Source organism: Colletotrichum chrysophilum (genome assembly GCF_026319265.1).
Source record: "Colletotrichum chrysophilum strain AFK26 chromosome Unknown scaffold_211, whole genome shotgun sequence".
Classification (NCBI taxonomy): domain Eukaryota; kingdom Fungi; phylum Ascomycota; class Sordariomycetes; order Glomerellales; family Glomerellaceae; genus Colletotrichum; species Colletotrichum chrysophilum.
Genome location: NW_026517498.1, coordinates 34,009 through 57,090, shown reverse-complemented (window position 1 = coordinate 57,090; position 23,082 = coordinate 34,009). Strand labels below are relative to the sequence as shown.

The 23,082-nt window shown below is 53.5% G+C and overlaps 6 protein-coding genes across 6 annotated transcripts; 4 read left to right on the top strand and 2 right to left on the bottom strand.

Annotated features, from left to right (window-relative positions):
- Positions 1-1,760: 1,760 nt before the first annotated feature.
- On the top strand, positions 1,761-3,302 carry COL26b_013208 (uncharacterized protein; the record flags this gene model as incomplete). Its single annotated transcript, XM_053185829.1, has 1 exon — positions 1,761-3,302. The coding sequence occupies one exon, from the start codon at positions 1,761-1,763 to the stop codon at positions 3,300-3,302; it is 1,542 nt and encodes a 513-aa protein (XP_053030234.1).
- Positions 3,303-3,722: 420 nt separating this feature from the next.
- On the bottom strand, positions 3,723-10,202 carry COL26b_013207 (uncharacterized protein; the record flags this gene model as incomplete). Its single annotated transcript, XM_053185828.1, has 1 exon — positions 3,723-10,202. One exon carries the CDS (start codon positions 10,200-10,202, stop codon positions 3,723-3,725), a length of 6,480 nt encoding a protein of 2,159 aa, XP_053030233.1.
- Positions 10,203-15,588: 5,386 nt separating this feature from the next.
- COL26b_013206 (uncharacterized protein) lies at positions 15,589-16,773 on the top strand (the record flags this gene model as incomplete). Its single annotated transcript, XM_053185827.1, has 5 exons — positions 15,589-15,618; positions 15,710-15,745; positions 15,818-15,999; positions 16,075-16,168; positions 16,225-16,773. 5 exons carry the CDS (start codon positions 15,589-15,591, stop codon positions 16,771-16,773), a joined length of 891 nt encoding a protein of 296 aa, XP_053030232.1.
- A 1,399-nt stretch (positions 16,774-18,172) lies between these two features.
- COL26b_013205 (uncharacterized protein) lies at positions 18,173-19,257 on the top strand (the record flags this gene model as incomplete). The annotated part of the gene is made up of 3 exons (XM_053185826.1): positions 18,173-18,747; positions 18,809-19,217; positions 19,246-19,257. The coding sequence occupies 3 exons, from the start codon at positions 18,173-18,175 to the stop codon at positions 19,255-19,257; spliced, it is 996 nt and encodes a 331-aa protein (XP_053030231.1).
- Positions 19,258-19,930: 673 nt separating this feature from the next.
- COL26b_013204 (uncharacterized protein) lies at positions 19,931-21,187 on the bottom strand (the record flags this gene model as incomplete). The annotated part of the gene is made up of 1 exon (XM_053185825.1): positions 19,931-21,187. One exon carries the CDS (start codon positions 21,185-21,187, stop codon positions 19,931-19,933), a length of 1,257 nt encoding a protein of 418 aa, XP_053030230.1.
- A 1,054-nt stretch (positions 21,188-22,241) lies between these two features.
- On the top strand, positions 22,242-23,036 carry COL26b_013203 (uncharacterized protein; the record flags this gene model as incomplete). The annotated part of the gene is made up of 1 exon (XM_053185824.1): positions 22,242-23,036. One exon carries the CDS (start codon positions 22,242-22,244, stop codon positions 23,034-23,036), a length of 795 nt encoding a protein of 264 aa, XP_053030229.1.
- Positions 23,037-23,082: the final 46 nt, after the last annotated feature.

Genomic DNA, 23,082 nt, shown 5'->3' with positions numbered 1-23,082 from the left:
GCTGCTTTCTCTGGCTCGTTGCTTACTTGTGTTACCCAGGTTCCTCCTTATCGATTCGCGACCTCGTAGGACTGCCCTCGTCCTCTCCTCATCTGTACCTCTGCCGCTCCTCGGAGCTGCCCTCGATGTTCTCTTCCACCGTTTCCAAGCACCAACAGTTTCGCTCATGTCTACCGCGGTGACGTCTGCCATTGGAGCTGGCGCTCGATCTGCGCTGGTTGTTGACCTCGGTTGGGCAGAAACGGTAGTGACGAGTGTGTACGAATATCGCGAGATCCGTACAACGCGGACCGTCCGCGGAGGCAAGATGCTGGTTGATGAAGTGCACAACCTCCTCCAGGCTGCCTTGTCAGAAAATCCTGCCCAATCACAAAGAATACGCCAAGAAAAAGAACATGGCCAACATTCAGTGAGCTTTGAGGAGTGTGAAGAAGTGGCACGTCGTATGGTCTGGTGTCGTCAATCAGATAGCGACCGTGTGTTGGCGGCAGAGCAAAGGCGACATCAACACCACGGAGAGGGTTTGCCCACAGTCGAGGAGCAGGATGAGTCGGCACCACCATCGCCTACGGTTCCTCAGCAATCGAAGGGAAACGTTGAGATTCCGGTTCTGTCTATTAGTCCATCTGTGACCTTGACTGTGCCATTCCAGCAACTATCCGATCCGTGTGAGACTACCTTTTTTGCGCCGCAATTCTGTCGTAGCAGCTTCGACGACGACGAAATACCGGTTCACCAGCTCATTCACCAGCATCTCTTGCGGCTGCCTATCGACGCTCGGGCCGTTTGCATGTCTCGCATTATTTTCATCGGTGGCTGTTCCAGAGTGATTGGGTTACGACGCAGAATATTTGACGAGCTGCTGCACCTCGTTGAAGAGCGCGGATGGGATCCTATCCAAGGCCAGGCACCGGCAAACTACAAGAATAACTCGCGGCTACGGAGAGCCACGTACCGGCAGACTACCAGTGGCCCAACAGAGGTCGTGCTAGAAGAGGGACTGACAGAAACTAAATCAGACTCGGCACATAACGCTCCTCGAGATGCCGCAGACATCATCGAGGACTCACTTAGAAAGCGCGACAACACATATCCAAACAAACAAGGCCAACTTCGACCTTTAGAGTCGCTTGGACCATGGGGAGGCGCCAGTTTGACATGCCAGCTGAAGGTCGCAGCGATGGCAAACATTGATCGCGAGCTTTGGATACAACATGGAGTCAACGGTGCTTCGCGGCCTAACGAAATCGATGTCAAGGCTCAACAGCGGCAAAGCATGGGACCAGGGGGCTTGATGCGGGGAGCTACTGGCGGGAGCATAGCAAACTGGACGCTGGGTGCGTGGGGCGCTGTCTGACACGGAGCTCCAGAGTTGAGCAGAACATTGATGAAATGTATTGTCAAGGGAGAACGAAATCGTCTCAGCGGAACAAACCTTTCATACCAGACCTAACGATATGTAGACTCTAAGTATGCAGGCATGTGCTGTAGCCCAGGAATGATACCCCCAAAGCATGGGAGTTTGAATGAGTATGAACATTCGAAAGAAGAGAGACGGGAGAACAAAAAGTATCTGGTTTCCGTCAGCGTAGAAAGAACCTTTCGTATATTGCATTAAGCGAGGAGCGGGAATGCATAATATCGATACCATTATAACCGATTTGAGAAACATCACCTTACACTTCCTCGGATGATGCATCAAATGATTCAACTTGAAGTAGAGAACTCTCTGTTAGTCACGCCAAATTCAATCAGTCGACATGAGAAACTTTCCAAGTTTGACGCATCGCTCGCCCAGGGCCGTGAAGCTGTCACCTCGACCATCGTCTCCGGCGCAAAGGAACGGCATCGTCAATAGTCGCACATTTGCTCGCGCATTCGCCGATACAAAACGGCCACCTACTGCGCCCAAGCCGATTATCGACATTAGGCGTATCCGGGAAAATCCAAGTCTTTTTGAACAAAATTGTCTCGACCGGAACTACGCTGTCCAGAGCAAGAGCCCGGCACGCATCAACGAAATATTCACACAATGGCAGGCTCTTCAGAAAGACAGCCGGGCCGTGCGAGAAAAGTCCAATCTCCTCCGTCGTCAGATCGCCAATCCCGCCTCCGTCCGCGACGATGCCGACTTCGTCACCTTGAAGGATATGTCTCGTGGACAACTTCTTGAAGAAGCTCGGTTGCTGAAGCAAAGTTTGTCGGTAGTCGAGCAGAATGAGGCGAAGCTGGTCGAAGAAATGGAAAGCCTCGCTCTGGGTATTCCAAACCTCACCAGCGAGGTTACTCCTGTTGGCGATGAACCGCTGTTGCTAAGCTACATAAATGACCATCCTAATGAGCCCTCTAGTGCGTCTGACACAGTCTGGAGGTCTCACATTCACATCGGATCGGAACTCGGCTTACTTGACTTTGCCGCCGCCGGCACCACCTCAGGATGGGGGTGGTATTATCTCCTGGACGAGGCGGCACAACTAGAGCAAGCTCTCGTTCAGTACGCTTTGGCTGTAGCTACCAAGCACGGCTGGCGCCAAGTCTCACCGCCGAGTATCGTCTACAGTCACATGGCCTCGGCATGCGGGTTCCAACCGCGAGACCAGAATGGCGAGCAGCAAATCTATGCCCTCGCACAATCTCAGGACGACGTAGAAAGGGGCAAGCCGGAGCTCAGTCTTGCCGGCACTTCGGAAATTCCTCTTGCCGCTATGAAATCAGATACAACGCTGGACGCTTCGGAGTTGCCAATGAAGAGGGTTGCCGTCTCCCGATGCTACCGAGCCGAGGCCGGTGCTCGCGGTGCCAACACCAAGGGACTTTACCGTGTTCATGAGTTCACAAAGGTTGAGATGTTTGCCTGGACAAGCCCGGACGCCGACGAAACGGGTGATGTTTTTGAGGAAATGCTCGATATTCAGACGGAGATTCTCGGTTCCCTTGGCTTGCACTGCCGCGTCCTCGAAATGCCCACTGCCGACCTCGGTGCTTCGGCCGTTCGGAAATGCGACATGGAGGCATTTTTCCCATCTCGCCAAGAGTTGAATGGCGGTTGGGGCGAGGTCACTTCTGCTAGCATATGCACCGACTATCAGACCCGAAGACTTGCTACCAGGGCCAAGATCAACGGTAAACTCACGTTCCCGTGGACCGTCAACGGGACCGCCCTCGCTATTCCAAGAGTGTTGGCGGCACTCTTGGAGGTGGGATGGGATGAGAAGGATATGTCTGTTGTTATTCCGGCTTGCCTACGTCCATGGATGGATGGGAAGGAGAAGATTGTGCGAGAGAATGTCTCCTCGTCGTGAACGTACGTATGTTGGCTGGCTAGGCTAGCTCGCATTACATTGCCCCTCCATCGGGGAAAAAAACCATCGCACCAGAGATTCATTCAATCACTAGCCATAGTCGGGCTCAACAGGCGGGGTCATATTCAGGTCAAACACTGACATACCGAAAAAAAGAAGTGATGGTCACAAACTGGGAAGGAGAAAAGATGATGGCTATTTCCGCATCTCACTAGTAATACGATAACAAACTTTACCTGCAGGGTGGATCATCCTTGCCCCACGATGCAGAAGACAAATACAAGACAAGCAAGCAGCCGACTATTATCTCTTACGCAGTGTGCCAGAAGCCTCGCAGGATGCGAGAATTGAATTGACCACAGGTTCCATAGTCGCCATAATTAGACCGTAGCAACACCGTAGCGAAATCAGGTTGTGCTCTCATTGTTCCGCGAGTCCTGTGGCCTCATTTGCTGGCGTCTCGTCGCCCAGCGTTGAGCTCACGCCGCTCTCAACCCAATCGCTCTGTGGGTCGCTTCGGACATTGTCGTAGAAATGCGAATAATCGCCATCGCCGCTGGAGTTTTCGGTGCCTTCCGTAACAACCGTCGTACCACGGCTGCTTCGTCGCAAAGTTTCAGTATCGCTCGTATCGTCGCTGCCCAACATGGTTTCTGTTACGACGATGGCATCTTCACGTGGCGCCGGGCTCGGCAGGTTCTCCTCCTCTGTCTCCTTCAGCATATTTTCCTTGTCCAACTCTCCATAGCCCTTTGCAAAGCCGCCTGCCCAGCTAGATTTCCGAAGACCCTTACCACCAGCGCCAGCAGTCCTGACACTCTGACTGCGCTTAACACCTCCTGTTGGCACATTGTTTGTGATCTGGCTGAGCGACAGGATGCGACGCGCGGTCCCCGTCTGGGTTGGCGGCTTCAGACTCCGCTTGGCAGAGAGAGCCAAATTGACTGTGGGTGATGAAATCTTCTCGTTGACGCCACAGTCTTGGCCCGACTTCTGGGTCTGGACACGTTTCCGGCTCATAGCGTCACGTCCCTTGGTTGCCTTTGACATGAGGAGAATGCGGGAATGATCCATGACTCCCTCCAAAATCCGGCGTTCCAACCCTTCGGCGCGAGTCTCCATGTCGTGGAGCTCTTCCCGGCGCAAATGTAGAGCTGTCTCGAGAGACGACACGTCGGCGGTGAGCCTTGTCTTTTGCCGTATCAAGCCATCTTGCTCAGTCCTGAGTCCAAGCACTGATGCTTTGAGCCGCTCCTCTTCCTGCTTGAGGTCAAGCAGGTTTTCTTGGATCTGCTCCTTGAGGGCTAGCTGGCGCTCCAATGCAAGATTGACCTCGTTCAGTGTCTTTTCTCTGTCCTCGTCCTCCTCTGCAATTTTCTTAGTCTGGTTTGCCAGAAAGAGTGAGATGTCCGCAGCAGTCTGAAGGACTTGTTGGTGGACCTTCTCGAGTGTGTCAAGCTGAGCAAAAGCCTTCTCCGCTGCATGACTATGGTCGACGAGTTCGTCAAGCTTTCCATGAACAGCTGCGTCATCGTATTTCTCAACCGGAATTGATACATGCTCAACTAGCTTATCGAGCTTTTCGTGTACGGGGCTGTCGTCATACTTCTCAATAGGGATGAGAGAGTGCTCGACAAGCCTGTCGAGTTTGTCGTTCACACCCGCGTCGAGCTTGTTGAATCTCTCGCCCATACTAGCATCACATTTGTCGAGCTTCTCAATCATGCTCATGTCAAACTTCCCGAGTTTCTCGCTGATACCTAGGTCCAGCTTGTCGATGTTTTCATTGATGCTTGAATCGAGCTTACCGAGTTGTTCACTTATGCCGGTGTTAAGCTCGTCGAGCTTGTCGTTCATGCCGGTATCGAGCTTGTCAAATTTCTCGCCCACACCTACGTCGAAACTGTCAAGCCTTTCCCCGACACTTACGTCAAGCTTGTCAAGCTTTTCACTGACGCCCATGTGAAGCATGTCGATCTTCTCAGTCTGGCCAATGTCAAGCTTTTCGAGTCTCTCATGTACGCCTGCGTCATCATACTTTTCGACCGGTAGGAGGGAATGCTCTACAAGCTTATCCAGTTTCTCCTGGGCGGCTGTGTCGTCATACTTCTCAACCGGCACAAGCGAATGCTCCACGAGCTTGTCAAGCTTCTCCTGGACAATCGCATCGTCATACTTCTCGACAGGCGTCAAGACGTGTTCCACAAGCTTGTCGAGCTTCTCCTGGACAATCGCGTCGTCATATTTCTCGACAGGCGTCAAGATATGTTTCACAAGCTTGTCGAGCTTCTCTTGTGCAACTGTGTCATCGTACTTGTCGATGGGCATAAGAGTATGTTCAACGATCTTGTCGAGCTTTTCCTGGAGTGGCGTATCGTCGTACTTTTCGGACGGGACCAAAGTGTGCTCGACCAACTTTTCGAGCTTTTCGAGCACTACGGTATCGTCGTAGTACTTCTCTGGTGGTGGCAGAAGCGCGTGCTCGGGTGGTTTCGCTTCCTCAATCCGTTGCTGAATATCGGTGGCCGAAGCTTTGGCATAATCGTAGTGTTGGCCGACGATGGCGAGGACGTGCTTGACAGCCTCAAGGATTTGCGGCTGTGCTTCGCCAACTTGTCCCTGGAGACCTTGAACAGCGTCGATGGCCTGCTTCAGGTGATCACGGGTTTGTTGATGCTCGGCTTTGTCGTCCGTATGGTTCTCGTCAGATTTGGCCATGAGATTCTCCACCCTGTCAAATACAGTCTTGGATGCCTCTTCCATCTTCTCCATTGAATCGGTCACGGCCGCACCCAACGTGTCAACAAGCGATTTGAGGTCTTCCGCAACGGCCTTGGTTCCCAGAACAGCCGCCTCCGTGTCGGCATCGCGAGCTTCTCCCGCCTTCGTTCGGTCTTCGAGAGTTGCCTGGAATTCGTCGTATTTGGTCATCAGTTCCGCGACCCTTTCGTCGATCTTGGTACTCAGGGCTTCCGTCGTCTGCTGGAACTTCTCATCCGATTCTAACTTGGCACCAACTACGCCTGCCTTGGACTCCTCGAATTCCATCTTCATTGTGTCGGAAAGATCCTTCAGCTCCTGTCCGATAGAAGCGTTCTGGCTAACTGTGGTTGAAACACCCTCGATGAGCTTGGCAAGAGTCTCAACTCCGGTGACTCCATCCTCAAGCCTGCTTTTCATCAAAGTCTGGAACTCCTCAAGGAATGTTTTGACCTCTGAGACTCTCTCACCAACACCGACGATCTCGGCCTGGCGCTCTTCACTTCCCTTAGCATGAGACTCGGTCAACCCGTCCAGTCGTGTCTTCAGCTCTTCCAAGGGGACTTTAAGTTCCTGCAAAGGTGTCTTGAGCTCATTGAGGGGAGCCTTCAGGCTCTCGACGGGTGCTTTAAGCTCCTCCAGTGCCGTTGCTGTCTTTTCCAGGTCCTCCTTGGTTGCGAGCGCTGCCAGGTCCGTCTTGAGCATCTGGTCAAAAACATTTTTTATGTCAAGACAAACCGCCTCAACAGCGTCAACATCAGTCTTGGTAATACGTTCGGGGTCTTCCAGCTGTTTCGATGCACTCTCTTTCATCTCTTCGAAGCCCGCAGCGACTTGCGTGACCAGTGACTCGACACTCGTAACGTCGTCCTTCTGAGAAAGGGCGTCCATTTGAGTGGTTATTAGGTTGATTGTCTCCCTGGTCTCCAGGATGATGTTTTCCAGACTGTCGAGATGTTCCTTCCGTACTGCTTGTTCGCCGTCGATGAGGTCGTCTAGGCGGCCCTTGGTATTGCGCAAGATGGTTTCGATAGCTTGCACGTCCTCTTTGGAAGCGGCTTCGGCGCTAGCTGGGTTAGGTGCATCGCTGCTCTTCGTCTTGACCGATTCCTGGTTGATTGATTCTTGGATGCCAAGAATGGCCTCCTCGAGACGTGCCAGATCTTCTTTGGGCACAGAACCCGGGGCATTAAGCAGGGCTTCCTCGATTCGGGTTGAGTCATCCTTGGACACAGATTCCTGAACAAGCCGAAGCATGTCCTCGAGACGAAGTATGTCATCTTTGGACGCGGACTCCTGCAAAGAGTGCAGAAGGTCCTCCATATGCGAGAGATCCTCTTTGGAGACTGGCTCAGCATTGTTTGGCTCTATGGCCTCAACTTTGACACCCAGCTGGGTAATCAGAACCTCAAGATTTTTGATGTCGTCCTGCTTGAGTGCATCTGCGATCGCTGGGATAATCGCGCCATCGTTCATCGTCATCAAGGCTTTGTCATTTTGGCCCTGATGCTCCCGAAGATTGTCGATATCCGATCGAACACTGTCGAGGCCACATTTCAAAGCGTCCAGTATTTCGTCGTTGGCAGTCAAATCTGCCGGTCGGTTTCCGACCTTTTCGATGCTGATGCGCAAATCCGCTAGGCCGTCATGTAGAGCGTCCAGGATCTCTGTCACACCAGCGAATGGGCGGCGTAGCTCGGCACGCACGCTGTCCACGCCGTCTCTTACTGCTTCGATGATCTCCTTCTGGTTGATCTGGGGAGTGACAGGCACCATAGAAGAGTTGACTGTGTCTCGAAGGGATTCCATGTGGTTCTCGATGGTTGACCTTGAGTCGCTCGAAACCCGATCAACCAAGGCAGCCATTTCATCTCTGAAGGAATCCAGGGTGCCTAGCAAGGTGTCCGTGATCTCATCTTGATTGGCGGTAGTGGTACTGAGATGGGTCATATACTCTTGCATGTCCGTCCTTAGCTTATCCAGGCCGTCCTTTGTAGCCCCTAGAAGATGCTCAGTATCACGGCTGCCAGCCGCCATGGTATCCTTTGCCTCCTCTGATGCAACTTGGAATTGTCCTCGCATATAGTCAAGAATATCCTGCAGTCTGGACACAATCTCATCGTTACTGGTTTGATGAGGCACAAGGGAGCCAGCTGTAGGCAGATCGTATCCGCTGAGGCCTTCCTTGACAGCATGGATCATGTCTTCACGTGTGAGTTCCTGGTTGAAAGCCGACGGGGCTACAGGAAACTCGAATTCCTCCAGACACTCACGCACAGCGTCGAGAATCTCGTCTCGTGAAAGACTAGCCGGGGTGTCAACACGGGGTGGAACAAAGTGTTTGAGGCCCTCGACCACTGCTTGGAAGACCTCTTCCCTGGAAGCACCCACAGGGTGCCGATCTAGTTTGACGTAGTCCTGAAGGCCCTCCTTGAGATACTCCAGGATCTCTTCCCGTCCGAAGCCAAGGTCTTGATGTTCAACCTCAGGCTTGTAATTCTCCCAGGCATTCCTGACAGCGTCGATGACGTCTTCGCGGCTCAAGTCGGGAGCCTTGGGCTGTGATGCCTGTGAATCGCGCAGAGCCGCTCTCATGGCGTTGTAAATCTCTTGGTAATCGACTGCGCTTTCTCTGGAGGAGACTGAATTGGCTGACTGTCTTCGGTGCTCGCGGAGTACCTCGTCCATATGCTCCCTCATCCGTTCAAGGCCGTCGTGGACAATCCTTGACATCTCTTCATTGGTTGCTGGTGGCTCCGTGGACACAGCTTGTGTATTGGCCTCGTCCAGTCTTCTACCAATTTCTCGTCCCATGCCAAGAACTTCACCGCGAAGCTCTCTGACGAGTGCCTTGACTTCGGCGGTGAGGCCACCTCCTTGAGCAACACTATCCTTGACGGTACGGATGATCCTGAGGACCTCGTCGTTCACCAAGTCAGACGCCCCGTTGGGCGTTGAACCGGACATCGAGGTTGGCTCATTGTGTAATATCCGCTCCGATCTATGAGTGAGCTGACTTGCGTAACCGGGGTCAAAGTCAAAATCAGTGCTGTTGCCGTCATCATCAAAGCCGGCTGGGCGAGGCCGGTTCCCATTTCCATTTCCGTTTCCGCCATTGCTTCGGGATACGACGACATCGTCAGACTTGGCCTTTACGAGATGAATAAGTTCATCCACCTTGGAAGCTGGAGCAACGCCGGCAAGCTTTTCTGCTACGTCAGTGAGACGAGCCAGCAGAAGGTCGTGTCCCTCTTTTGTGCCCATGTCTCTGATGATCTTGTCCAATATTGCCATTGAAGCTGGAGACTCCGAGTTGCACAGCGATGGAGTGCTCAAGTTGTCTCTGTCGATTGATGCTGCGAAGCTGTTTGGTGATGGTATCCTCGGAAGTGAAAACGGCCGGCCGGCCTTGGACGCAGGAGGAGAAGTGTGATGGGACTTGGTGTCGAGGAAGAGGCTGCTGGCGAAGGGGTCCCGAGAAGACGGTCTAGTCGTCGAGTCGTGGGCATTGTTTATGAGTTCGCGCAAGCTTTTGCGGATGTCTTCATCTCTTGCCTTTGTCGCTTCTTTGAGACTCAACAGATCTGTAGCATTGTCACGACTTCGCCGGCTTAGCTGGGCCATGTCTTTCTGAAGAGCAGTAGCAATATTGGTGAGGCTAAGGATCTGCCCAGAAAGAGCATCCACTGACTGTGGTGCCTTCACAAGAGCTGTGGAGCCGTTGGAGGAAGCCTCGGGCTCCTTGGGGCCGTGAAGCGGCATGTTCTGGATGGCAAGCATTGTTGCAGACTGAGGCGGCGTGTTCTCCCCCAAGATGCTCTGCTGTGACCGCTTAACAGCCGGCCGTATGATTGGTGTCAAGCTTGGGGCCGAGGATGGGGTTGTGGCTTCTTTCTCCACCGATCTTGTGTCAGAGAAGCTATCTCGTCGCTTGGCCGCCGGCGTCGAGGGCCGCGGGGTTCTTTCGGGCGACTTAGTCGGGGATGGAGGATTCGACTGCTGGCCACTCTCCAAGAGCAGACTTAGATCCCGGACACTTCCTGGTTGAAGGGACTGCATCCGTTTGTGTTGAGAGCCTCTGATGAGGGAGCGCTCTGGCGAGCCGTCGGTGTTCCGCTTGGTCAGCGGTGCAGGGAGCATTGCGCTCTCTCGCGCTCTCTCGGTGAGAGCAGCATGGGCGGACTGAATGGCGCTGGAAGTTCCTTTCCTAGAAGTGCCGACGCTGGGCGATTGAGGGTTGAGAGGCAGGGGCGGCGGTGCCCTATCAGGATCTGAGCTATCCCACCTGGTTTTCATCAGTCGACGCCAAATGACAGACATGGCCAGCACATGACAGGAGAGAGCAGAGGAAGTTATCGATTTAGTGGTGTGACGGAGGCCAGTATTTTGGTTGCTTACATGGGAACCAGAGCTCTGCCCTGATCGGAGGACATTGAATGTTGGTGTCTCAGGTGGCGATCCGAGTCCCTCGAAGCTTCACGCTCGACGGGAGCCATTATTCTGGAAGTCAGGGTCTGGGTCGTTGGAACTCAATCCAGAGACGTGTGGCGATTGGGAAATATCGTTAGGTCGTAAAGTCGTGGAATGTGAGTGTGGAGGATGGAGAGGAAGCCGGTGCGATGTGGATCTAATGACGAGTTTGACTAGGTGTGTCTGATGGTGATGAATGGCGCAGCTGGTGCTGCTGCCGTGCTGAATCACACAAATAGGTCTTACTCGCAGAGCATAAGGGTGCCTGTGACATCCGCGAGAGGGAAAAAAAGGCAATTAGCGAAGCAAGGCGCGAAGCAGAGTCAAGTAATTCAAAAGCAGCCAGAGATCTGGACTGAGGTCGCGTCGGTGGTGACTGTTGATATGGGGCACGTCTCAAGAGCCGGGCTTGATGTTTGTCAGTGATTGTGACGTGGGTTGGGCTGTTGCGGTGAGTTGTGTTAGTGGCGATGCCCCCCAACCAGCAATCGAGGCGTTTATTTTGCCCACCCGGGTTGCGGGGCAACGGACTGCATTAATCCCACCTACATTAGGTAGCGCTGGATGAGCTGTTTGGCTTCGTTGGTAGGGCACCCACCACACCCGGCCGGTGCCTGTTGCAAGGCGGGCAGGCTAGTTAGGTGCATGTACTGTCAATTCGGCAAGGTGCCACTCCAACTTGATAAGATAAGGTAAAAGTGCGACGGGACAGGTGCAAATTGCTCTGTCACCGTATTACGGACGCAGCCGTGTTGCCGAAAGATTCTCCCATTGCAAAGTCTGATAGCAAGAAAGTGACTTTGATTTTTTGCGCCTTTCATGCTCCTAGCGTCCGCGCCACCCGCACAGTTGGCAACTGCATTTCGACGGAGGCGCAGGTTTCTGTTAAATACTAGGCGAGATGCTCATGATCGCCGCGAGGGATCTGGAGACTCTATTTTCGTATCTTAGATCCCACGATTGCGGGGCCAATATTTGGTGCAAAGGCCATGAAAAAAAGAGAAACTTGATCGTGAAAGACGCATGACCACGTTCTGTCTTGCCTGTCGATGATTACATAGCAGGCAGCCTTCGTCGAGTGGCGCCGAGTGTGGCGGTGTGGTTGGGCGAGCGTTCGGTCAGTAGTTGTGCTGCCGCCTTAACCTTCCGTATAACTGCAAAACTGCAGGGTGAGCTTGCAGTCGCCTCGAAAGATGACGCCCTCCTCCATCGCTCCAGATTCAAATTATCAATAACTTACTGCTACGCGCGGCGAAAGATCAACTCCAAATGGGCAAGGTATTCTCGCCATCGAGAGGTGCCTTAGCCGCAAGGTAAGACTAGAAATTGGATGCACTTAGGTACCTAGGCTGATATGCTACACTGAGAAGGTATCCCTACTCTCCTTGTAGAATTGAATCAATTTATCGCCATATCCGTATCGTCTCGTTAATGCCATTCTCAGGTACCATATGATTGACAAACGGGACGCGATGCGGCCAATGGGTGGTTGCTTTAACCCGAGTAACAGACAATAGTCTGTCTGGTTGGTGGCAAACAAGGTCCGTACTATGGCAGGGGGAGGGCAACGACAGGGGACTCGGCCATTGGGTTACTATGGTAGTTGCGTACGACGAGGGCCCCAGACTGTTGCCGAGACTACGGGGGAACCCCTGTCCCTTGAATCGAATCATTGGTCATCGGACAGCGAACTAACCTGAGACTACGAACACCGCTAGCTCTATCGTGGGTTGTAGCTTGGCGGTCCGTCCTCGGATCGGAGCAGGCTGTCAGGCGGTGGGCAGGCGGTGGACAGGCGAGCCACGACGACGATGACAGCCGTCAGCCGTCAGCCGTCGGTGTGGGATCTTATTGAGGTGGACGAGCAACCTAGCCCGGCCCATGTTGGATGAAGGCGAGAAAAATCTTAACTGCAGGGCCAACCATCACACCGCGAAAACGGGAGTCTGGGTAAGAACAAGGCTAGCGGCCTTGCTGTCCCGGCTTGGTTCCGTGGTTGTGAGGTGCCCGTACGAACTTTCTTGTGTGGATGGAGCAACGGGTTTTGCACATGGGTGTAAATACAGATAGCAAGTTCACAACTTGCAATAGATCAATTGGCTGATTATGGTGATGTCTCGAAACTCGCAGTAAGGCAGGCACCTTCATCAAGCCGCTCGTCCCGTCGCCCTGGTTGTTTCAATCCCTTTGAACCTGCAACTCACATTGCTATTATAGGGCCGCTCGTTGGCCGCATTCCCACAAGTTGTGCCCGGCCCAGTGTGCTTGGCCATGCCGCAATCCAAGCTAGAGCTGAGGGTTCGGTGAACACCACACAGGTACGTGTGTTAGGTAAGGTACGGATACCTAGGTAGGGATGGACCAGATGGACCAGACGGCTACCGCCCAGAATCAGACCTGGCGGCGGTTGTCAGGGGGCCTAGGGCCTGCCAGGCAGGGCCGTAGTCTGTGCCACTGCCAGTGCCAATCTGTACGGCGTAGGTACCTAGGCTGCTAGGCTCGCATGTTCATAGGTCGGCCCGCCGGCTTGGCGTTGGCAGCCACACGCGCCGAGCGGTTGACTGAGGTGGGCGAATCGTCTCGGATTTTTGCGCAGCGTGATTTCCTGGAAGAAGGGGGGAAACAGCTGGCATTGTCGTAGGGTCAGTGTCATTCAATGACGCCGCAAAGCAGTCGCGAATTGCAAAGGCACAGGCTCCAGGGTGCCAGATGCATAGGACATCTGTCTTGCGGAAAACGTGATCCAGTTATGCTTCACGACTACCAGTATATACTTAGGTAGTATGACAGGTTCGAGAACTCGGATTGGGTTGATACCAGGTGCTTCAATGTTTTCGTCTCGCCCGAAAGTAGCGAGGAAGACGTGATACAATTGCAGGGACATAATGAACCTAGGTGGTGACACAGGCGCCGAGGTCTTGGGGGCCTGTACAGGCCGGGGGGGACTAGGTGCTAGACCAGGACGAGCTCGTGGTCGCGGCAAGTCGAGATATGTAGAGGGAGCGCAGAGGGAGAACCAGGGCCAGAAGGTCGGTCTCTGGCCACAATCAGTGGACGAGTGGGAAATGAAGGTAACAAAACGAAGCTAAGGTATGGATGGCATGGTATTGCATGGTGCGTTACACTTGTCGTGTTAGTGCACCGTAGTGGCCGACGGTCCAACACCAGGTCCAGCTTGTCAATCACGGGCCATGGCGCATAACAAAGCTATGAAATTATGGACAAGTTACCTCGACTTCACATTGCTTTTTCCTTGCTGAGCCATTGCCGTTGATCCTGCTCTTATTTGGTCTTGCGAGAGGTTGAATTGGCAGTGGAGAGGCTAGTCGACTCAAGCTCCCGGGGTTTTCGGCGTTGCCTTACCACACGGTACCCGCATTGCATTGCGACTTCTTAAAATGCTGAGGTTGGTTCCGAGGTGGTGGGGGGAGAGTCTCGTCATGACGCTCAAGCTGCACCTCAGATACATAGAAGTTGTCCACCACTTGCTGTATGCTCCTCATTCATCCAGCAACATCGGACGAGCATCGTCTTTTGCAGCACCTTAATTGCACCGTTGCCCCTACCAGCGCCAGTCACAGATCCATGATGAGCGATAGACGGTAGAACACAGTACCGATATAAAAAGAGCACGGGAAGAAGGGAAGAGCGGTATCCGTATCCTGATCCAGTACACACTACTTTCCAGGGCTAGCGGCGCATCAACGATTTCCTTGAGTTTTGCCGGGAGACAGACACGGGGCGCGACGACAGCAGAGAGATGAGTTCAAGAGGAAGAGGAGAACAGCACCAAAAAGAGAGGGAAAAAAAAAAAAAAAAAGGGAAGAAGAATAGAGCAGGAAGAAGAAGCTTCACACAGGGTTTACAGGGTCGCCGGGGTCGCCAAATTACACTTTTGGGAAAGACCCCACCAATCGTGTTCGCATGCTTGGAAGGCCGTCGTCCCAAAGATGCATCGTCCAATCATGATGCGTGCAGCCGCTCGTCGGGAGCGCCAGTAGGTCTAGCGTCATCAGGCGGGGGATCCGTTTTATTACCCTCGTCTCTTTCCAGTTTGATGCGCCATGCCCTGTATCTTGGGACACGTACCATGTCGCAACGTGCCTGCCCACCCTCCTCCGCGTCTTTCCATGTCTCTCTCACCCTCTCATCCTCGTGAATCTTCTACGGCTGAGGTCAATTGCTCGTCGCATGGCAGGGCGTCGAAGGTTGCAAGGGCAGCCCCCTTGGCCAGTCGCTCCTGTCCCTGTTCCTGCCTTAGCATCCCGGCGCTGTTACTGGAAGAGAATCCGTACCACGACCAGGTGTCCCAAAGGCCTCCACTCCCTACCAAGTTCCAAGGTTGGCTTATATTGTCCCGCTGCCCACCGCGGCCGCTTTTACTGCTTTATCCTGCGCCTTTTCCGTCCCGTCCTTTGCGCCTGCTGCACCCGGTTTGCATACCTCTGCCTGTCCGTCTTGGACCACCACTGAAGTGCACTCGCCACTACTTCGCGTTTACCGTCGCCTTCGCAACATCGACCCAACACCCCCGCCCATCCGCCTTGCGTTGTATCGGGTTCGTCTAGGACTCTTGCTTACCCTCTACTTTCATCGACGGCTTGGTAAAAGGCAGAACGAGGGAGAAAGAGAGAGAGAGAGAGCGCGCCGCGAGTGTCGTGTTAAGAGGGGGAAAGTCGTCGCATCGCCTTGAAGTGAAGAATTTAATACGGGACTGCGAAACCAGGAAGAATCCACAACCACCACTACCACCACCGACCACCCAACAGTACAAAGACTGAATCAACATTCCTCAGATATCTTGTTATACAATCCTGGAGGATCGGGCTGCACTGCGACCGACGTTACCATTTGCCGTTCTCGACCTCGTCCGACGCTTCATGACCAAGTTTGCAACACAGCCCTAGTACTAGCTCCAAAAGCCGCCTCATCGAAACATCGAAGCCACTGTTTGACCGCAACGCGACTCGGTCGGCGAACCGTTGTGTCGAAAGGAAAACAAAGTTCAAATCACTGGCATTTCAGCCTTTGAACCCAGCCGCAAACGTCCATCACAATGGGCTCGACACAATTCGGCAACTTCTATGTAGGTTCCGTCCATTGAATGATAGCTTTCTGCCGGGCATGGTGGCATTTTGAACAGTCTGACTTCCCGCTCATGCTGACCATTTCTACAGAACTTTTGCCGGGATTCAACGCTGCCCGTCTGCAATGTGTGTAGTACCACAGCTTGTGCCTCCATCCCTGACACGGCGTGCGTTGACAGTCTGACACGACATGTTTAGGTGCTTTCCGACAATCACAGCCAGGACGGACCATGGGGCGGCTGCCAATTGACAGGAATTCCTCTTAGTGGCGGTCACAAGCTGGGCAACCTGGGCTCTATTTTGCTTTGCTTCATCGCCATCCTCACGGCTGGTTATTTGTATTTCCGATCAGAGCGGAAAAAGGCTGCTGTCGGCCGGAGGTAAGCTTCCAGCAGCGTTTGCGCATCGCGCTTGTGCTCCGTTTTGGCAACCAAAAGTACTGATTTACCACTTAGGGAAATGCAACTGTTCCTGGTCGCATTTGGTATCCTACAACTATGCGAGATTTTCACCGTTGGAGACTTTCCTCTGGCTGATAATGTTCGAATCGTAAGTGTTACGGCCAAATCTTCTACAGTGAGGTGCGTAAGCTAACACATGCCAAGGCATTCACTGGCATTCACATTGGCATTATAATTGCGGCCACTTGGATCTTAATGCTCAATGCTGTTGTTGGCTACCAAATCGTCGACGATGGAACGCCGTTGTCTATGGGTCTCATCCTTGGTTCCGCCTTCATACTCTTCGGCGGCACGTTATACATCACACTCGACACTGGTTTCCACTGGACCGGATACTGGGACTCGTCTTATCAGTCGCCCCCCAACCGCCACATTGCTCTCTACATTCTGTATCAATTGGCACCTCTCGTCTTTCTCGTCGCCTTCTTCGTTCTTGAGGCCATACTCGTCGTTCGCATCCTCGGCGAGATGCGACCTATGATCTACCTGACGGCTGCCTTGTTGCTATTCGCCATCGGCCAAATTTTCAACTACGTTGTCAGCTCCCATATCTGCAACGGCACTTCGGGCAAGATTGACGGCGCCCTCTTCGAAACGCTCTTCACCCTTTTGGCCGTCGTGACGGTGTGGATCTTCTGGTCCAGCATCACCGAAGACGACTGGCCAATGCCTGTCGGAAACGCATACCCTTAGAGCAGAGATAAGGGACACTCATTGACAGGTCAAGAAGGAGCCGAGGGCCTCGAGCTTCATCGCCATCTTCATAATGGAAAATACGAACTGTGTCGAGAGAGGGGCCCGGCATAGATGGGCCTTGACGATGTTATAGCAACCCGACGGTCACTCACCCCAATGACAATGCCCACCACGGATATTGCGACTCGAAGATTGCCTCAGAACCCCGCCGCATCTCAGCCTACCAACTAAGATACCCATAGCTCTCTGGCGTCGAGGCAGGGACCAGGCACGTTGGTGGTTCCCAAAGTTCGGGAGACAACGCACCGAAGGAACCATTGGGAAACGACAGCAGAAGATCAGACCGCGATACGGTCATGATCATGGAGAGACAACCCATCGGGTTCTTGGGCACACTTTTCCAGACACTCTTTCACGAATGACCATTGAGGGCAGACTATTCGCACGATCATTTGATTTGAAGGCATGAGACACGCATGGCGGTTTTTTTTTTTTTTTTTTTTTTTTTTTTTTTTTTTTTTTTAATTCGATTCCCCAACCATCGACGGAGTTTGGACACGGTGCTAGGCAGATCGGCTGCCTGATGCGCTGCCATGAGAGTAGTGAACGGCGTCTTCTCGAGCTGCGTGCGAAGATGGCAGTAGGGTGGTTGTAAAAGTGGTTTCCCCTAGTCTTGCTTGGATGCATAATGACGGACGCCCCCCCGCCTGTCGATTACTGTACAGCGCATGGCCTTTGATATTTTACGCAGTTATACCCTGACGAAGCGACTAATGTATAAGAGGTCGAATGATTGAATTGACATATTGAAGCATGTCGGAACACTTTCCATGTTAGACCGGGAGTGACTTGTGACGATGTCGTTTGCACTATCTACTTTGTAGATGGAAGCCCCGTCGACGAAGATTGGCACCTAGGAATCATTACGTGCCTAATTCCGGCAGCAGTGGGCAGACAACACAAGAGACCTATAATAGGCGCAGATGCAAAGCAGTAGAAGAATGATTACGGATGCGAAGGAAAACACTGAATTCACTAGTGGTTTAAATCACGTCTCTGCTGAGGGTCGCCAACATGGAATGGAATTCGGGTATGCGAAGCAACCTGGCAAGGGTCGTGCACCAGGCCAGCTTTTATTGGCTGTTGGGGTCAGCGTAGGGACTAGACTACGAGGCTGCGATCTTCTCCGCTAAAGCCTTGCGACCCTGTTTGCTCATTTCATCCAACAACGACAACTCGCGAAAAAGTGCAGCATTCGTGCTCGCCTTTCAAACAAACGCTAGGATCGACCCCGAAATCTCTATGAGAAGAACCAATACAAATCCACTAGCTCACACGCACCCCGAAACTACCCAAGCATCTCTCCGTCTAGCGATCCCGACCGACGCCACTTATCATGGCCGACTCCGACGGCGAGTACGTCGAGGACATGTCCGATGACGATCTCCACGATCATCGAGTAACCAACGGCAACGGCGCAGGCGGAAAACCCGGGAAAGCGCGTGGCAAGAAAGGCAAGAGTGGGCACTCCAAGGCGCGGTGGGAGGACGTCAAGCGCAGCTGGGAGGAAGTTACAGAGGGCGCCGACGGCAGCCTGGCGGTTGGTGCAAGTCTTGAGGCTGAAAAGAGAAGGAGGTTGCTCAAAGATACGACGCCGCTCCAGCGAGGAATTATTCGGCATTTGGTACTTGTATTGGACATGTCATTCGCCATGACAGAGAAGGATATGCTACCCAATCGCTACCGCGTCACTTGGGCATACGCGGCAGATTTCGTCAAAGAGTACTTCGAGCAGAACCCTATCTCTCAACTTGGAATCATTGGGATGCGAGATGGTGTTGCTCTTAGAATCAGCGACATGAGTGGCAACCCCACCGACCACCTTGAGAAGCTGAAGTCCTTCGAGGGGCAAGACCCATCAGGCAACCCCAGCTTACAGAACGCCCTTGAGATGTGTCGCGGTGCACTTTTGTACGTGCAAACTCCTCCCGCTCTTCTGTTTTGGAACATCCACTGACTGGCTGAATCATAGTCACGCCCCTTCGCATGGCACCCGCGAGGTGCTCGTGGTTTTTGGCGCTCTGCTCTCCTCCGATCCTGCTGACATTCACGAAACGATATCTTCTCTTATAACCGATCGCATCCGCGTCTCTGTCGTCGGTCTTGCCGCGCAGGTTGCCATCTGTGCCGAGCTTTGCAGCCGGACAAACTCCGGTGATGACACTCAGTATAGTGTTTGTATGAACGATGCCCACTTCAGAGATCTACTCCTCGCTGCCACCACCCCGCCCGTCACCCGCACCGCTGCGCAGAGCACTGCATCCTTGCTCATGATGGGTTTTCCATCAAGAACACTCGTTCGGGGTGAAGCCACCGCCATTTGCGCCTGCCACAACAAGCCCGCTCGTGAAGGCTACCTCTGCACTCGTTGCAGCACCCGTGTGTGTCGTCTACCCATCGAATGCCCAGCGTGCGGCCTGACACTCATCTTATCCACCCACCTCGCTCGCTCGTACCATCATCTATTCCCACTTCGAAACTGGGTCGAGGTACCCTGGGCCAAGGCCGGAAGTTCCAAGGCCTGCTACTCCTGTCTCACGGCCTTCCCAGAACCGCCTAGGGCCTCCAAGAAGAGGGACAAGGAAAAAGCGAACGACAATGACGGGGTGACTACAACAACGCCAGTGGCTCCGACCACAGTGGCACCATCTGAGCTAAAAGGGGTCAGCGAAAGCGGTCGATATGCCTGCACTGTGTGCAACAGCCACTTCTGCATCGACTGCGATGTATACGCTCATGAGGTTATCCATAATTGCCCCGGCTGTCAAAGTGGAACCCGTGGAGCGAGGATGGATGATGTTATTGCGACCAATGGAGTACATGAGCATCAGATAAACGGGACGGCAATGGCTGTCGACGCATGAGGAGGTATCACGATAGTACTTGAGGATTGGCACAGGATACGAGAGAACGGATGAAGGTGCAACGGATACGATCCGGCAAACATTTAATAATAAGCCTATGCTACTATGCTTAGCTGATGAAGAAATGCCGTCACCTCCTTATTTGTGGATTTCAGTCCTAGCGTCTCGAAATAATCCCCTGCCCTGTTGTGCTGCGACAGGCAGGGTGTTCCGCGCCAACGCAGCATGCTTTACAAGTTGCCACGCTCGGCCTGCTCGCGCTCAATTGCTTCGAACAGACTTTTGAAGTTACCGGCGCCGAAGCCCTCAAAGTGGTTGCGCTGAATGATCTCAATGAAGACAGTAGGCCGATCCATCAGCGGCTTGGTGAATAATTGCAATAGATAGCCCTGCTCGTCGTAGTCGATGAGAATGTTGAGGGCCTCGATGGTGGTCAGGTCCTCCTTGAGCTCCCAGTTACGTTTCTCCGTCTTGAGTCGATGGCGCATGGTATCGTAATATGTGGAAGGAACGGCGATGAACTCTACACCGCGGGCACGCATTGCTGACACGGTTTCGATGATGTTCGGAGTAAGTAGGGCAATGTGTTGCACACCTGGCCCCGAATTGAACACGACGTATTCCTCAATTTGCGATTTCTTCTTGCCGGGAGCCGGCTCGTTGATGGGCATTTTGACGAGGTTGTTGGCTGACGACATTACGATGGAGTTCAAAGCGGAGAATTCTGTGCAAATCTGAGAGTCGTCCACAGACCAGAAGCGGTGGAAGGAAAGGCATTGCTCATAAAAGGCACACGCTGTGACCATTTCATTCCAGGACTGGTTGCCAACGCAGTGGTCGATGCGGGCCAAGGGGGCCACAGGTAGGGTAATGGAGGAAGTCGATGGCTTTGCGGCGCGGAAGCCAGGAAGGAATGGTCCCTTGTAGTTACCCCTAGAAATAAGGGTGTGGGTGGTATCGCCGTAGGTGCAGATGACGGCCGTCAACACATCGCCATGGTCAGGGTCGGCAAGGACGAGAGGGGGCTGGATCGACTGAGCGCCTTCCTGGACAGCTTTGTTGTACACGCCCTCGACGTTGTCGACCTCAAAAGCGACGTCCTTCACGGCGTCGCCATGCTTTTCGAGGTGGGCATGAATCTCACGCAGGAGCTTGCGCTCCGCGTCAGAGATGGGCTCATCCTCGGGCAGGTGGGCGGAAGACCTCACGGGGGATGTGAAGACGAAGCGGACGTCGTTGTTGGCGATGGCGTATGATGAGATGTACCTGCTGCCAGTCTCGAGTCCCTTGTACGCGACGGTCTTGAACCCAAAGAGGTTATTGTAGTAAGAAGCAGCCTGCTTCGCATTGCCCACCCACCAGGTTACGTGGTCGTAGCCCCGGAAGTTGGGCGGCGGATGCTGCACTGCAAGGCCATCGCCGAGGTCAGTCGATGCCGGATAGGCGGCGGTCTGTGGCGGGGAGTCTGTGATTGCAGAAGGGGACATTGACACTCAGCAGTTTTCGGGGGGGAGGAGACCTAAATGTCACGAGTATAAATATGAATGGATGCTGATTCGTGTGATGAGATCTCCTGAATCGATCCTATGTTGGCAACGGATGTCGGCGTGAGGGAGCGAAAGGGAATGGATTTGGTTGTGCCTGGTACACCGTCTTCCATATAAGTACTTGGAAACAGGGTATATTTGATGAACCTTAAACAGTATCCCAAGGACGGACTTCCGCTCACAAGCACCGGGATATTGTGTTGCCTTGCATTCCACGGCGCATACTGGGCGGTTCCAAATGCAGCAAATCCGACGCCTGTTAGTGGCTAGTTTCGGGGTCGGGTCTCCTCTGATACAATGTCTGACCCGGCACACATTCGTGCTGGGCGTCATCCTGGTCTCGCCTCGATCCTTAGCAGATGGTGCCGAAAGTGGAAGGAGAGGTTGGCGGCGGGTTGAACAGAACCGTGTGTTGAGATGTAATCGCGTGCGGAAACTCGCCGGCCGAGCAGATGGCCGTGGTGAGCCGAGATAAGCCGTCCCTGGCCGGACCATGGGCGCGGCGCGGCTTGACGATCCCCACCATGCTTCGGATGCTCCAGGCTATGCCCGCTATCCCAACTGGTACTTGCCTCCTTGCCCAAGAACAAAGGATGTCAGAGCTGTAGCAATCGCAGCCGGTGTTTCCGTCACTCTCTGGTAAACCGAGGGATGGTACAATGTGTGTGTGCGTGCGGGCGCGCGTTACCCACTACAAATGACGGCATTGCTTATCGCTTCTCCTTTGAAACCCTTCCATAGCCGTTGGTGTGCGGAATGTTCAGACGCGCTTCGGTTACCCGCTGCATCCGCTCCAGCAACATTGTCTGATAAGTCTCCGAGAGTCGCCGCGCAAATTGTCAAGTGTTTCCAGTGCGCGGTTCAAAAACAGTCGGCCATTCGGAGAACCCTCTCCCAATAACAGGTTATCAACTTATTCTGAGCCAGCCCTCCAAGAGAAAGACGAACGGCATACTTCGGGATTGATAGCTACCTTTCAACAAATACCGAAACCATGGCGGTCGTGGGATTGAGCCAGCACGACGTCAATGTGCTCGACAAGATCAAAGATCCTGAATCCGATCCCTCAGCCAACATCCTGCTCGATCCGTCGCTTCCTCGCGACCCTCAAATCACCGACACATCCGTCTACGAGCGTGTCATCCAGAAAGAGAGGGAGATTGTCCTGTCTATGCAGCAGCTGGAGCTCCAATTGGCTGGCTTGAGACCAAAGACGGCGATTGAGCCAGTCCAGGAGTACAGGGCCCTCTTATCGAAGCTGGAGGGTTTCATCTCCGAGTACCCCAACTATGCCAGCGCCAGAAACAACCGTGTGCAGGCACTTCGACGCCTTTATGGGGACACATTGCTACTGGCAGAGGCGCCTGCAACCAGTCAGCGGCTTGTTGAGCATCCTGACGTTGCTGAAATGAGCCTCCAAGCCAAGGTCGCCCTGGAAGACATTGAGAGATCCATCGTGCTTCTGACACCCCGTACAATTTACGGCGCCATGTCGCCCCAAGCGGCTAAGACCTTGTCTCTTGCCTATACACAGCGAGCAGCCATATACCACATGACCGCAAAGCTGGTGCCCCGCTTCAAGGTGCGAGTGGACGAGGAAAGACGTGAGAGTAACTGGAGCAAACTTGAATTCGAAGAGGCGGCGTCGCGCGACTTTGCTTTGGGCGGCAGGTATGGGAATGACATAGCCAAAGGTTTGGCAGTCAGCACAAACCCAACGGCGAAGCTGTGTGGCCAGATGGTCCGAGAGGCGATGAAGAAGGAGTACGGCCCTTCATTCGGTGATTAAAGATACACAGATATAGACCGCGAGAGACCGCGTCTCCATGAACCAT